The 15,900-nt window shown below is 39.7% G+C and overlaps 2 protein-coding genes across 5 annotated transcripts in view; both read left to right on the top strand.

Moving 5' to 3' along the window:
* LOC306862488 (sarcoplasmic/endoplasmic reticulum calcium ATPase 2-like) overlaps positions 1-9,908 on the top strand; it is a 33,174-nt gene extending 23,266 nt beyond the window's left edge. For all 4 annotated transcript variants that reach the window (XM_079405306.1, XM_079405304.1, XM_079405305.1 and 1 more), the window contains 12 exons: positions 1,614-1,702; positions 1,807-1,909; positions 2,652-2,783; positions 2,938-3,057; positions 3,199-3,417; positions 3,512-3,847; positions 4,345-4,565; positions 5,357-5,559; positions 5,657-5,742; positions 5,844-5,977; positions 6,523-6,640; positions 6,871-9,908. In XM_079405306.1, the coding sequence (XP_079261432.1) occupies positions 1,614-1,702; positions 1,807-1,909; positions 2,652-2,783; positions 2,938-3,057; positions 3,199-3,417; positions 3,512-3,847; positions 4,345-4,565; positions 5,357-5,559; positions 5,657-5,742; positions 5,844-5,977; positions 6,523-6,640; positions 6,871-7,140 (2,031 nt within the window). In that variant the 3' untranslated portion in view covers positions 7,141-9,908. The remainder of the gene's footprint in view (positions 1-1,613; positions 1,703-1,806; positions 1,910-2,651; positions 2,784-2,937; positions 3,058-3,198; positions 3,418-3,511; positions 3,848-4,344; positions 4,566-5,356; positions 5,560-5,656; positions 5,743-5,843; positions 5,978-6,522; positions 6,641-6,870) is intronic.
* Positions 9,909-10,726: 818 nt separating this feature from the next.
* Positions 10,727-15,900, top strand: part of LOC306862055 (breakpoint cluster region protein-like) — a 78,786-nt gene continuing 73,612 nt past the window's right edge. The window contains exon 1 of the mRNA XM_079404653.1: positions 10,727-12,960. Within this exon, the coding sequence (XP_079260779.1) occupies positions 11,472-12,960 (1,489 nt within the window). The 5' untranslated portion in view covers positions 10,727-11,471. The remainder of the gene's footprint in view (positions 12,961-15,900) is intronic.

Genomic DNA, 15,900 nt, shown 5'->3' with positions numbered 1-15,900 from the left:
GAAAGTCGTGGGAAAACTCTTCAACTGCAGCTTTGATGTTGGCATGATTAATAATTTTGTTTTATCTTTGCGTTCTTCATGACCTTGTGTTGGACTACCCCAGTTTGCCTCTGGATTTCCTTTTTATGTTGTTTTCCTGTTTGACAGGATTTCAAAGGACGACATGGTTTATTTTATCTCCCCGTCATCTTGTACCTCTCAACTTTTGTCTTCCCCTTCATCTGTTCTTCTCTCTCTGTTCTTTTCCACCTTTACTGTGAGAGCTGATCAGTATGCGCTAGTCAGTTACTTGCAGTAGTGTTGCATAACTGACCTTGTGTGTGAGATCTGTCTGTGATCCACAGCAGCTCCTTCCCTGTGGGCTGTACTGTACATGCATACAAGCCAAATGTGTGGCTTTGCTGATTTCAATCTGTTTTCTGCCTTATAAAGGTTGAAGTTAGTTCCAGGCTTGTTTTTATTCTTAATAGAGATGATTTCTATGAATGCTCAGGATGTGGTTAAACCAAAATAACCTTTACCCTAAATGTCCCGTTTGCCTCGACTGTCTAAAATAATACTATATGGGAAGGGTGCAGCTAAAATTAGCCACATTTCAACAGAAGGAATGTAATCTTGTTAACCCTAAGCATTAAACTTGTATTAAACGTGTAAGCAATCCTGCACTGTTTCCGCTACAGACACACACGTTTCCACTAATCTTGCATTTTATTGAGGCACCATTAAGTTCACCCCATATGGATTTTTGATGTTAATGCTGAGAGCAGGGTGGCAGATATATGATATGCATTTCATTTTAAACATGCTACAATTAAAATTATATTTATTTTACATATTTACTAAAAAAAGGATAAAAAATTAATTGAGAATTTCAAAATGGCATGAAGGATTCATTAGTGGCTCATCTGGTTAAATTATCTTTCCTCAAATTATTGTGAAGGTCATGTAAGTGTCAAGGAAATGTATTTGTTTTTTAAAAAGTGCATGGAAACATGCTAAAAATCACATGCCAACTCCATGGTATCAGTGTGTTTAGCCAAACACGCACCTCTAGCTTTTTCTTGAGAAAGTGTTAACTAGTTTGGTTTTGTTTTTCTCTCACATTTTTCCCCGTTTCTCACTATCTGATAGCTTAGATATGTTTCATATTTGAGTTTTTATTCTGCTAATCATGCCTTCATTCTCAGCAGTGCCCAGCGCCTTCGAGATTAATGCCCGTCTCATTCTCTCTCCCCCACACACACGTCTGTCTCCATCTTTCGACTGTTGTCTGCTGGGTTTTAGCACTACAGCAGGAACGCTGTTCCACTTTACCATCCCACTCGCTCTCATCTCTTTTATTCTCTTCTCTTTCTTGACAAATCCGGGGGATCTGATTGTCCTCGGTGCTTAAAAATATCCTTAATGCTCATTTGCTTATGTTTAAGGATTTTTGGAGGGGTTTTAAAACCCGTCTGAACTCGTAAGTGAGTGTCATATAAAGTGTTTACATCTGTAGTGCTGGTATATCCAGGTCAGGTGGAGTAGAGATGTTCTGTAGAGGATTGTTCTGCCACCTACTGGTAGAGATCTTGTTTAATTTAATGTTTTTTTTTTTTTTTTTTGTGTTGCAGATGTTCATTGTCGATCAGGCAAATGGAAACAGCTGCTCTCTCAAAGAGTTCACCATTACTGGCTCCACGTACGCCCCTGATGGACAAGTGTGAGTTTTACTGCCCCACGTGCACACTGATAACTCAAAGTGCATTAGCCACCTCTGTTGATCATCCTCTTTTTTTTTTTTTTCTTTTTTTTTTTTTTCTCCAGGTTTCATGAGGATAAACCAGTACGATGCTCCCAGTATGACGCTCTGGTTGAAATTGCCACCATCTGTGCTCTGTGCAATGACTCGTCTCTGGATTACAATGAGGTTTGTAATTAATATGTTCTGCTAAATGCAGCCCCCCGTTGTGCTGAAATGCACAATGTAGTAACAGCTATGATGTAAAACACCTGTTCACACACAGAAGGTAGGAACTGTCTAGAACTGTTTGTTCTAGCAGATTAATGTGACTTAATGAATGAAATTGCTTTAAAATAGAGTTTTTCCAGAATTTTTTTTAGTATCTAGTATTCAGTACTTTTATAGAAGTCTCTAAGTCACTTGTGTAAAAAATGCAGTATGTGATTTATTTTTAATATATGAATGTTTCATATAAATAACAAATATTCATTTATAATGTATAATCCGTATTGGCTGATATATAGTATATTAATTACCTTTCTGCCAACTAATGGTCACTACTAATTTAATAATGCTGTTAAAGAAATCTTGCAGAGCTCAAAAGGTCTGTTTTTCATTCAGTACCTTATAATGTTTGATTAAGTATTGTGTTTGATTAGGGATGTTGAATGTGATCATGCAGAATATCTGCTTTATAAGCACTAATAAACAGCCAATATGTTAATGATAGGCATACTAATAAGCAACTAGTTAATAGTGAGAATTGTTCCCTATACTAAAGTGTTCCCGAATCTTTTTGTATAGTTAATAAAAAGATTAATATATGATTTTAATAGAATTAATGTTAATAGCAGTGTATCCTTAGTGCTTGTATTTAATTATCAAACAGCATTTTTGAAACTTTCTAAAGAATTTCTTTCTCTGTCAGGCCAAAGGTGTGTACGAGAAGGTGGGTGAAGCCACAGAGACCGCCCTTACCTGCCTGGTGGAGAAAATGAACGTGTTTGACACAAAACTGAAGGGCCTTTCCAAGGTTGAGATGGCGAACGCTTGCAACTCGGTAAGTTGGATATTTCCAACCGCAGATTTGGAGTTGGTTGCAACTCTAGTGGGTTGTGTAGTTGTGGAAGCCCACATTTATTTCCAAAATGGTTTCTGGTGTTTGATGCCATAGCAGCTCTAATATCTGAGTATTTTGTTGATCTTTATCTCAGGTCATCAAGCAACTGATGAAGAAGGAATTCACTCTGGAGTTCTCCCGAGACAGGAAGTCCATGTCGGTCTATTGCACTCCCAACAAAGCTCGCTCCTCCATTGGCAAGATGTTTGTTAAGGTAACATCACACTTTTCAGGAAGACTTAAACACACCAGTGTTTCATTTATCTGTTCTACACAGGTCTGCTTTATGTTTGAGATGTGTTGTGGTGCAACAAAGTGCCTGCAACTTCCTTAAACTCATTATTTCTGGGTGTAGGGTGCTCCAGAGGGAGTGATTGACAGATGCACGCACATTCGTGTAGGTGGGAATAAGGTTGCACTGACAGCAGGCATTAAAGAGAAGATCATGTCTGTGATCCGTGAGTACGGCACAGGACGTGACACACTGCGCTGTCTGGCTCTGGCCACCCGAGACAACCCACTGAGTAAAGAGAGCATGGTGCTGGTGGACGCAAGCAGATTCATTGATTATGAGGTGAGAAGGGCATTTCTGCTATAGTATACAAGTAATTCATTCTAAATATTTATTTATTAATAGTCTGTTATCATAATTGCTGCTTTTCCTTTAGACGGACTTGACCTTTGTGGGATGTGTGGGCATGCTGGATCCGCCCAGAGCTGAGGTGGCAGCTTCTATCAAACTTTGTCGTCAAGCGGGCATCAGAGTCATCATGATCACAGGCGACAACAAGGGCACGGCCGTCGCCATCTGCAGACGCATTGGAATCTTTGGAGAGGATGACGATGTGTCACGAATGGCCTACACTGGCCGAGAGTTCGACGATCTGTCTGCTGCCGCCCAGCGCGAGGCAGTGCTCACTGCCCGTTGCTTTGCCCGTGTCGAGCCGTCTCACAAATCCAAGATTGTGGAGTTTCTGCAGTCCTACGATGAGATCACTGCCATGGTAAACTAGAATCCAGTGAAATCATAACACATACTCATTGATTGGTTTTATATATACTGCTTTTCAGAAGCTTTGGTTTGGTGAGGTTTTTTTCATGTTTTTAAAACTCTTGCACTCACCAAAGCTGCATTTATTTGATAAATAAATGAAGAAATTAATAAATACATTTAGTGCATATGTGTTCTATGTATATTGTGTATACATAAATACACACAGTATATATTTTGAAAATATTTACATGTCTATTTATATTCATATAATCTATATTTTAAATAAATATATTAATATATAACCTATTTTTCTGAAATGTATACATACGTATGTGTGTGTATTTATATATATACATAATAAATATACACCGCACACATACATTTAGTATATAGAAATATGATTCTTAATTAAATGACTATAAACATGGAAGGATGTCTTCTGCATGGTTTATATTGTTGGAATAATTCTCACTCAACTGACCTGCCATCCTGTGTTGGTTCCCACAGACTGGAGATGGTGTGAATGATGCACCTGCTCTGAAAAAGTCTGAAATTGGCATTGCTATGGGGTCAGGCACAGCCGTGGCTAAGACTGCCTCTGAGATGGTCCTTGCTGACGATAACTTTTCCACCATTGTGGCCGCTGTGGAAGAGGGTCGAGCAATTTACAACAACATGAAACAATTCATCCGCTACCTCATCTCCTCAAATGTCGGCGAGGTGGTCTGGTAAGGATCTTAACCTTTTGCTAACATTTCAGGAATGCATTCTGTATTTTCATTGGCACGTCCAAATTAAACTTATGACTCTCCTTTAAAATTGCTCTTTCAATCCATTTTACTTGTACACGTAATCTGATGTATTTACAGACTTGAGGTAAGATTTTAATAGATGTTTTTGAAAGGAGCTTCTTACGCACACCAAGTCTGCATTTATTTTATTTTAAATACAGTCCAACTGTAATGTTGTGAAATATTCAAATATCTAATGACAGTTTCTATATTAATGTATTTTAAAATGTATGTGAATTTTCAGCAGCCATTACTCTAGTCTTTCAGAAATCATTCTAATATGCTCATTTGGTGCTCAAGAAATAGGCAAAATAGAGCACTTGAGTAGAATTTTTTTTTTGTTATAAATGTCTTTACTGTCACTTGTGATCAATTTAATGTGCCTTTGCTGAATAAAATAATTAATCTTACTGATCCCAAACCTTTGAATCATGAATGGTAGTGTTTAAACAGGCTTTTCAATGAGAAGACCCTGGGTGTTACATACCAGAGTGGTGGTTATACAAAATGTTTGTTATATTATGTTCGTCACTAAATTGTTTAATCAAGGTTTATGATTCATCCTATATGTGCTAGAATTTAGTCTCCATCCTAAAAGTGATACTACATAAATGGCAGCACAGTGAAATGTATTCCTTGAGCAAACACAGATCGCTGTCAAGGTTTTTTTGACATTGTTCCAGTTGTTATCTAATCGCATAACTCACAATGTGTGTTCTCTCTGGCAGTATTTTCTTAACGGCGGCTCTGGGCTTTCCCGAGGCCCTGATTCCAGTTCAGCTTCTGTGGGTGAATCTGGTGACTGACGGTCTGCCTGCGACTGCTCTGGGCTTCAACCCACCCGACCTGGACATCATGAGCAAACCCCCTCGCAATGCCAGAGAACCCCTCATCTCTGGATGGCTCTTCTTCAGATACCTGGCCATTGGCTGTGAGTGCATCACATTTATTTATTTTTACTTTAGTTTTTACTTTTTTTGGCTAAAGAAAGTGAGATCTGACACATTGTTCTCCTTGTCACCCTATAGGTTATGTGGGTGCTGCTACTGTAGGTGCTGCTGCGTGGTGGTTCATTGCTGCTGAAGATGGACCCAGAGTCACCATCTATCAACTGGTTAGAAAATCCCCTTACATTTCAATACACAATTTGCTCTCAAACAAAGGCATTCTAATTTTTAATTTTGCCTGTCACCTTTTTTTTTTTTATCCCCACAGTCTCACTTCCTTCAGTGTGCACCAGACAACCCTGAGTTTGAGGGTCTGAAGTGTGAAGTGTTCGAGTCTCCCTATCCCATGACCATGGCACTGTCTGTACTAGTCACTATTGAGATGTGCAATGCCCTCAACAGGTCAGTATCGGAAGTGCGCCGCAAAATAGGAACCGCATTATTGCTGAATATGCCCCAATTAAGTCTCCATGTACATCTGCTATTAAGATTCATCTGACAATGCTGTATACATCTGGAAGTAACTTTGTTTTGTAACAGTATGTGGTTAGATTTTGAAGGTTTTTTCTTCCATTAACAATATTGATAAAGCACTTTATTAAATTCAGTTTAATTGATTAGTATAGAAAATTTCACAGTACATATTGTCTTTAAGCAGCTTTACAGAATTTTATTTATTTTTTTCCAATATTTAAGTATTCTGTTGGATAAAATTTGACAGTTTTGTTAACAAGTTTAATTTGTAAAGTGACAAAGACATTTGTTACAAAACGTTTCAAATAAATGCAGTTTTTTAGATGGGGGACAATACTTTTAAACCCCATTTACATTTACTTGTATTCAGCTGAAATAGATTTTAATACCAGGTGTTAACAGCATAAGTGGTTGATTTATGTAAATATGCAGTCCCTTAAATTCACAGTTATCTTGTTGATGTCCTGTCATAGTGTTTCTGAGAACCAGTCTCTGCTTCGCATGCCCCCCTGGGAGAACGTGTGGCTGCTTGGAGCCATCTGCCTCTCCATGTCCCTCCACTTCCTTATCCTTTATGTGGAGCCCTTGCCGGTAAGATCAATAACATGATTAGTTTCAGTGTATTGGTTCTTTTACACTTTTTTTGGCAGTCTTTGTAGAATTTAATGTCTTTTTATACTTCCAATTTTTAAGAGTTCCAAGTGAATTTATGTATTTATATTGTTTTGCGATCAAACAGTTCTGAGTTTAGTAAATTGTCCATTTATTATTTACTCTGTATAATAGTAAAAATAGTACTCTACACTGCGTTTTCTCTACAGATAATCTTCCAGATCACCCCACTGAACGTGATCCAGTGGCTTACAGTGTTGAAGATTTCCCTGCCTGTCATCTTGCTGGACGAAGTGCTCAAGTTTGTGTCCAGAAACTACCTGGACAAGCCCAAAGACCTGGATAGTCCCAAGGACAAGGCCTGCATGCTCAGCACCTGCATGGAGGGCATTTCCTGGCCTTTCGTGGCTCTCTCACTCCCCCTGATGCTGTGGCTCTACAGCACTGACACTAACTTGGCCAAAATGTTCTGGTCTTGACTGAAATGAGCACAGATGTGTGTAGATGGTGTGTACGTGTGTCTGTGTGTGTGGTTGTGCGTTTAAAGTGTGCCTCCGCAACAGAGAATGTGTACGAGAAGGACAGGATTAACTCAAAAATAACCGTGATATAGAAACATAACCTTTTTTTTTTTTAACATGTCCAGTGGGGATTGAGGAGACCATACAGACCTGAAGTCTTGAAGTATTGGTGACCATTGGTTTCTTTTTCTTATTGCATTTTTAATCATTTGTTTAATGTCTTATTTCAAACCAATATCAATTATGATGATATCCAATTTGTTTTGGCCCCAAATTATGTTTAAATGGCTGAATGGAAAAAAAGTACTTGTGTACAGACATTTAACACTATTTTATGCAGTTCATTTGTTGTTATTTGTTCAGTTTGCTAACAGAGAGCAGAGTGGGTAGGGTAGAGAGAGAACAAGACAGAACCTGTTTACTAATGTTTACCTTTGTGTTTTCGACGTGAACATCGCTCAGAGCCAATGGACAAGCATGGCGTTTCAAAGCAGCATGGGAAAGAGAGTGCAGGACTGAATGTTTGAATGCTTCACGGTCAAATCCTCAGATGAAAGCTGCATGTTCTGTATTTTGCATGCATTTTGTGTGGTTTTTCACTTATGATTTGTACCTTTTATGTCTTTCCCTATGTGTAATAACTTCCATTTGTATGGGTATGCCTTGTGTTTCCACTATTACCTGACACATTTGATTAGTAAAGCCAGTTTTTCTGCACTAGGCAGAGTACAGCTACCTCAGGACTGTCAGATTAGACTCTCTCTGGTTGCTCCCCCCCCCCCCACTTAGCTTTACACCGCTTGTACACATTAATGCATGAGGTATGCCTGTATTTGATAAGAACTCCAGATTCTTTTGGCTCTAAACTAATGTTTAATTTTTTTTATTATCATTTATTTTCACTGTATTTTATAATTGAATGAACTTGCATTAACTTAATTTAGGGGTTTTGTTTTGGGTAGGGAGTGGGTTGGACAAAATATGTAAATGTGACCGTTTAGTGGGTAAGGCCAGAGACAAAGGAGTAGAAAATTTAACCAGCAAAGGTTTAGGTGTTGCATTCAAAACATGAATTTTAAATGCAAAACCAAAATGTTTCGTGCTACTTTTTTTTTTCTACTTTTAAGAAAATACACTCATGAACCATTTGAATTAAAATGCGTGTCTTCATTTTACTAGCTGGTCTGTTCCTGTGATGCAACACGGCAAGTTTTAGGAGCAAATATACTTGAATAAATGAAATTAATGTACAGAGATTTAGTTGCATAGCTGAGCACAAGATTGACAGCTGGGAGGGGCTTCCTTGCGAAGCGGCTTCCTGTTTGGCCCTCACCAGCCAGTCTGGTAGTGGCCTGTATATTTATACACATGCAGCACATGTATCCGAATGGTACAAAGATTTTTTTCTTTTTATGAAATCGAGCTTTCTGGTATTCAGTCGTCCATTGCATCACACTAATTCTTGCTTGCTAAAATGGATGCATGTCCCTAACTATGCCCTTGGTGTAGAATTTCAGTATTTTTCTAACAATCCTGCACATTCCCTCAGCCTTCAGTGGACTTGCATTTAAGTGAGTGTCACTGACATTGCTGCCACACATTTCTCGGCTCCTTTTCACCATGTTACAACAATGTCCCGAAGCCTCAAGTTTTCTGACAATGGACCAACCCTGCTAACATGTAAATCTGTTAAATTCCCACTACGACTACTGTAGCTGTGTATAGCTGCATTTAACACATGGCCATATCAGCTTGAATACATTCCACTGCAATATATGCTGTTTTAAGAAATATATAATATATTGTAAAGACTTGGTCAAATTACTTGCGTGATTGTTTTCTTTACCACATATTTCAATTTTGTCTCTAAATGAAATGAATAAACCATTACTTTTTATTAGAATGGTCCGTACACTGTGGTCTGACTTGCTCAGGAATTGAACTTGGATGTTGGCATAAATGACTCAAATGAAAACACTATTGCCATAAGAAATATGATGCAGTCTCTTCTTTTTCAGTAAATGTTGCCTTTTGTGTTAATCATACAATTATTTTCCTCTGTCATACTTGCTTATATGCTAAATATTTATTTAATAGTGCACTTTAGCATTTCCGTTTCGTTCTAAAACATTCAAAAATTCCAACTTTTTTTTTTTCATTTGATTTTATTGGCAGTTATTGCTTCTGCCTCTGCTTGTGTTGGGAAACCTCAGGCTTCTGTGTTGTGCATGTCTGTTTTGAGTGGCTTCGTTTAGCTGAATATCAGAACTTGCATGTTGAATGTGCAGTTCAGAGAAAATAGCCACCATTGCACTGCCATATCACATGTAAGAGTGGACTCAATAAAAACCATTCACTAGTAATAATTAATAAATGACAGAGAAATAAGTATAATGAGTGTGTATGGAAGCAAGCAGCATCATTTTCTACCCTGCATGACAATGTCTACATTGCTGATGCAAGCAGTTTTCTCCATTTTTTTTCTGTGTAAATTGTCATAGTTTTATATACATGTATTGTATAGTATAATGCATGCCTTCAGTTGTAATTAGCCAAATAATTTGATCTATATTTATATATCAACTTGCTGTGTACATTGCTGCTAAATGGTATATGATTAAACGCATCATTTTACAAATAAATTCTGCAGTTAATTTTACCAATGCTGACGTTCATGCTTTGTGCCTCTCTCTGTGTTAGAAAAAAGCAATTTAATAAATTTAAATATACATAAAATTAAGGAGTGGGATTTTCTTTTATTCAGTCTGTTACCTGAATCAGTGTCGTTGGTCAGTAGAAAAATACAAATCAAAAGCGGCCAATATGTGCTTCTTGTTATTGTCCCTAAAATAAACAATAAAGCCGTGAGTTCATTAATTAAACTTCCATCAAAAACAATAAGTATGTGTTTGCTGAAGGTGTTCAAAAGACGTCCTGAGCTGTCCTTACGGCTGTAATATCTAAGATTGAACACTTGAAGGCGACAGAGAAAATATTATCATCTTATTTCACATATAAACACAGCTGCATCTTTTATGTAAACAGTGACCAAAACCAGTCAACTTGACAATAGCATAAATAAAGCCTGTCACAACGGAATGCAATTTTACAGTTTCTGTTCTCAGCTATACAAAAGTAAAAACACGAAAGGCTTTATATTTGCAAATTATGTTATTGTACACAATGTTAGATTGTTATTTATCCATACCTAAAAAAGCAACTGAAAACAAAAACATGAAATATTTAGTGCAATAAGGACATAAGCAAAAATATTTATTCCACAGTGCTGTGTGTGCTCATTCTCTCACAGTTAAAAAGGCTGAACGAGCATCTAAACGCGACTCAGTTCAAACAAAACAGACTGCATTCCCCTAACACGCATAAAAAGTATGATATTTTAAACCACACCACGCTTACTACAAGCTCCCTGATCTATGCGGTGAAGCAGCCTGTCGCTTTAAATCGAACCCATGCTGGGAGAGCTGTCAATCATGTCCCTTAGCCCCGCCCCTTCCTGCAGCAGCAGCAGCGTCTAGTGCTTTTCATACAGAGGCATTACGTTCAGCAGACGCCAAATCTGCACAGTCTCATTATCAGCGACAAAATGGGATAATCGTGTGCGTCTTTAAAGAATTTCGTCAACGGGAACAAAACGACCAAACAAGGAGAGTGATTTTTTTTATTATATTTTCAAGTCTACTCAGACGTAAGCACAAAGGGCTTTGGGGATAATGGTGATAAAAAGATATCACATTATGAACGCAGGACAATTGGAATACATCGCCACAGACACGACCGGACCGTATAATTTGTTTATGGCGACCAGTTAAATTTGAAAAGCATTCTAAGGAGTATTTTGATCATCTCGTGCGACCTGGAGAACAGATGCTGTCATTGTGCTGGGGACCGAGATTTGTGCGCGTGATACTCTGCAAGTGGTCTCGTCGGTATGGTGCGCGAGATGAGACTGCGCGTGCCTTTATTGTTTCCGCGCGACATGCTCAATAACGGTCGTTCTGTCGTTGAACAACTCGAGCCCAACGACGACAATTTTGGTACTGAAAGACTGAGACTTCTAGTGACAATTCCAGGGAAATCATGAACGAAGTGTTTTGTAAACGTTTGTATTAAGTGTTATCGAAGAAATATCCTTTATTATGAACGGGCACTGCCGACTTTTCATACTTTCCTCAATTTTCCTTTTCTTCAGCTAAATTCCACTTAGTTGGAGAAACTTGACCGTGTGTTTCTGACCAATTTGGTATTTGCAAATAGCCTGAGCAAACACAATGGTGGAGCCTGTGGGTTTCATTGAAGCCTGGAAAGCACAGTTTCCAGAGTCCGAGCCTCCGAAGATGGAGCTGAGGTCTGTTGGGGGAATCGAACAAGAACTGGAGAAGTGCAAAGCATCCATAAGACGTTTGGAAATGGAGGTGAACAAAGAGCGCTTCCGGATGATCTACCTTCAAACGCTGCTGGCCAAGGAGCGAAAGAGCTACGACCGGCAGAGATGGGGTTTCAGGAAGCCACCTCACATGACCGAAGGGGACCCCCAAGCTGTTGGGGCCGATTCTCAGCATCTCCATGCACAGGAGCAGGGGCAGCCTGAGCGCAGCAGGTTTCAGCCTGTGGGGGAGACCAGAGCGAAACCACGACCACCCCCTGCCAGGAAGTCAGCCTCCCACGGTGATGGATTGGAGCTACAGTCCTCATTCGAGGGGCACCAGGCAGGGCCGGTCAGTGAGACCGACGGGCTCTCGCCATCCACACAGAGGGGTGGAGTTTCCCCTCGCAGACCCCATCCACCGCCTGACAAGGAGTTGCCCTCGGATCCATCCCCCAAAGACAAGCCGGGCATGGGGCTCGGGGTGGCTGCCTTACGCTCGAACTTTGAGAGAATCAAACGGGCCAACTCACAGTCAGCCAGTGATGGAAAATCAGGCCAAGAGAAACCGTTCTACGCAAACGTTGAGTTCCATCATGACAGGGGCCTGGTAAAAGTCAACGACCGTGAGGTCTCCGAAAAAATTTGCTCTCTTGGCAACCAAGCCATGCAGATGGAGCGCAAAAGGTCACTTCATTCACTTCCAGGCAACCTTGCTACGGTCGCAGGTGATCTTCGCCCCAGGCCTGTCTATAGGGGACGCTCTACCGAAAGCACCTGCGGATATGACGCCGAGTATGAAGATGGCGAACCCAGTCCTCGCTACAGCGCTGCGAGACCAAACGGGGCCAAACCACCACCGCCGCCATGGCAGCCATCAGATTTCCAGCCATACACTAGTGTTTACGTCGGAGGGATGATGTCAGGAGAAGGTGGCGACGGTAGGGTCGCTATGAGAGACCATGGAGGAAGTGACGATCATCTTCTCACCTGGCCCAGGAGGTCGTACTCGCCCGGAAGTTTCGAGGATGTGGGAGGCGGAGGAGGAGGATACACACCAGACTGCAGCTCCAATGAGAACCTGACGTCCAGCGAGGAAGACTTCTCCTCGGGACAGTCCAGTCACGTGTCGCCCAGCCCTACGACAGCCTACCGCCGCCCACTCCGAGAGAAGAGTCGTTCACCATCTCAGAACTCCCAGAATTCTCAGCACTCGTTTGACAGCAGCAGTCCCCCTACACCGCAGACACAGAAAAGACACAGGCAGCAACATGTTGTGGTGTCTGAGGCCACCATTGTGGGCGTAAGGAAAACAGGACAAATCTGGCCCCATGATGGAGACTCTATTGCCTCAAGTCGGGCTTCCCATGATAACAATTACCATGGAGATCTAGGTAAGTCTTGATTTGTTGTTGTTCTGTTTTTCTTAGCATAGGTGAAGAGGTTCCTAACAAATACCATGAAGCGAAAAATGAATGGCTTTAGATAAGCAAAATTGGTTGCTGCTGTCAGACTGTAAATGAGACGTGACATCACTGATGACATCATTGTCAAGCTGATACACTGGGCAGCAATGTGCAGCATGGCTGAATAATTGCAAATCAAAGCTTTTGGCCAGACACACTCTCCTTATAGTGATAATGAGTGGGAATTTTGTGTTTTTCTTCTACTCTGCCTGCTTGATCAGTCAACTTTTCTGTTTTTGTCTCCTTTTATATTTTGTTGTTCTTGCATTAAATCCCTCCTCTGTCAGTTTCTGTGCTTCCCGTCCCAAGCTATTGTCCACGTTTGTTTCACGCTCTGTCTGTATCGGTCAGATACCGTGGCGACTGCTTGCCGTGGTTGGTTAGTCCGGTCTGATGAGACTCATATATGAGGAGTAATTAACTGGACAAGCTTATTTATGATCATGAGGTCAAGATGTGCGTATCAGAGTTTGATTCTTTATGCAGGAGAGGAGCCGAGGAGCTTTCACTCTTATCACATGCTACTGTGGGAATCTCCCAAGCAGGACAAAGACCCAGTGAATGAGTGTAAATTGTCATACATATTTGCATTCATTTTTATGGCAGTCTACTGTATGTTAATACCATGAATAATAGACTTGGGAGTTTATAAGGAAGAAATCATTCAGTTTCTGTGATTGTTTCAGTGGAGATCATGTGATCCATCTCTTGTGAAATGTTGTAGTCGAGTGTAGGCATAAGAGCGACTGCGACAATGAATGATTTCACTTTTCTAATTGATGTCCATGTACAGCAATGTGGAAAAAAAAAGATGTGGTAAACCTTGTTGCTGTTCTGAGTTTGATAATCATGTGATAATGTTATGTGTTGTGTAATTCTGCAGTTTACATATGTTTTTCCTGCATGGTTATTTTTAGCAGCAAAACTCTTAAGCAGCAAAAATCCCTTATTTTGTAGAGGGCCAGGGAAAATGTTGAGAGGGCAAGTAAAATATAAACTACTGGTCCATTTGGAGCAATGAAACAGTGAATCAACTGAAAAAAATCCACAATGGTCTCTCAGGCGCACCAAGGCTGCATTTATTTGATCAAAAATACAGTAAACAGTAATATTGTAAAATGTTATTACAATTTAATATATATATATATATAAGTAATTTATTTAACATGTACTTTATTTCTGTGATGGCAAACATGAATTTCCAGGAGCCATTACTCCAGTCTTTGTCATTTGATCCTTCAGAAATAATACTCATATGCTGTTGTAGTGCCCTTCTCTCTCTCTCTCTTTTTTTTTTTTAAACAATTGTGCTACGTAATCATTTTTGGGAGTCAATTGTGTAGATTTTTGATTTTTGATGAATAGAAAGTTCAAGAATGTATTTACATTTTTTCTAATATTCTAAATGTATACTGTCACTTTTTTTAAATTTTATGTGTCCTCAATGCTGTCCTTACGGTATGAAGTATGAATTTCTTTCCAAAAAACAAAAAAACAGTTGAAAACCTTACTGACCCCACGTTAGTGCACTTCTAGTGGACTAAATTCATGAACTAATTTTTGCTGGGAAACATGTGATGCATAACATTAGTGATTGTGTTTTTTAGTTTTCAGCAAATTTTGTTGATGCTTTCAAGACTATCAGAAGTAATTTTTACAATTTCAACAAAACCTCATCAGCTAGATAACAAAAATAAAATTTTTTTACAGCTATGTAAATTACATCTCAAATATTTCATGGTATTAAAATGAATGTACATAATCAATGAACACTAAACTTTCAGCAGTGACTATTTTCAACTATCCTCAAACGTTTACTGCAGGCTAGAGAGCAGCCCTGCAGAAGTAGGAACTCTTACTGACCAAAAGTACAGCATAGTACTGTTACCTAATAAGCAGGTGTCTGGAAGATTCAGCCAGAGACCGAAATCCATGAGTGTGACTCACCAGCTGCTATTTCCATGGTCAGACTGTCTTTATAAGCATTCCAAACTTTGAACAGCATTGGTTTACTTGTTTTATCTAGTATCTTTTAACTTGTTTCTCGCCAAGAATCAGAATGACATCAGCTATCAGGATGACTACAGAGGGGAGGCAGTGTCATGTGGCACGCTTGGCTTGAAATCCCAAGGCTTTGAGCTGATGAGGTGAATTGCACTTTGGTGTGAAGCAGACAGACCCGGAGGGCGTTGGCACGGCCCGTCCATTCAAATGCCAGGAAGATTCTCTTTGTGCAAGAGTGAGATAACACAGAGGGTGGATGAAGATAGATAGACACCAGCTGAGCACAGTCCAGTAAGCTTCAGGTTCTTTTGTCCTCATACTGACTTAAAATCAATGTGAATAAGTTTGAAAACCACCTTGGTAATTTTTAACATTTAGCATGTCTTGATATAACCGGGTGGCGTTGTAGTAAAAGTCTGTAGATCTTTAACCTGATGAAATGATTTTCTACTTTAATATGCAACCAGTTATCTGCAAATCAATTCACATTTTAGGTTGAGATGATTTGCACATTTGTTCCTCTTAAACAGTGAATCAAGCCAGTCAGAATGAAATCAATAGAGCGGCCATTGAAAAAAGCCTTTGCAGGCCTTGCAGGTTACCATTAGCGTGACAGTATGCAATTTATCTTGCCAAGAAAGAGATGCTATTTCATGATCTTGCCTGCCTTTTTATTTTGTTTGACTTGCTGCTTAGAAACATGATATTTTTAAAGGACACTACCAAGGAGAGGAATGAAATCCAGTGGCCCAAAACCATAATGCTGTAAGAGAAGAGGGAGGCAGGAGCACATAGCATGTGCTGAACTGCTATCTCTCGCCTCAGTGGACATGTGAAGATGTGGGGGCTGCTAAGACACAGATA

Source organism: Barbus barbus (genome assembly GCF_936440315.1).
Source record: "Barbus barbus genome assembly, chromosome: 43".
Lineage (NCBI taxonomy): Eukaryota > Metazoa > Chordata > Actinopteri > Cypriniformes > Cyprinidae > Barbus > Barbus barbus.
The sequence above is the reverse complement of the archived record's forward strand: the minus strand, read 5'-3'. Positions and strand labels throughout refer to the sequence as shown.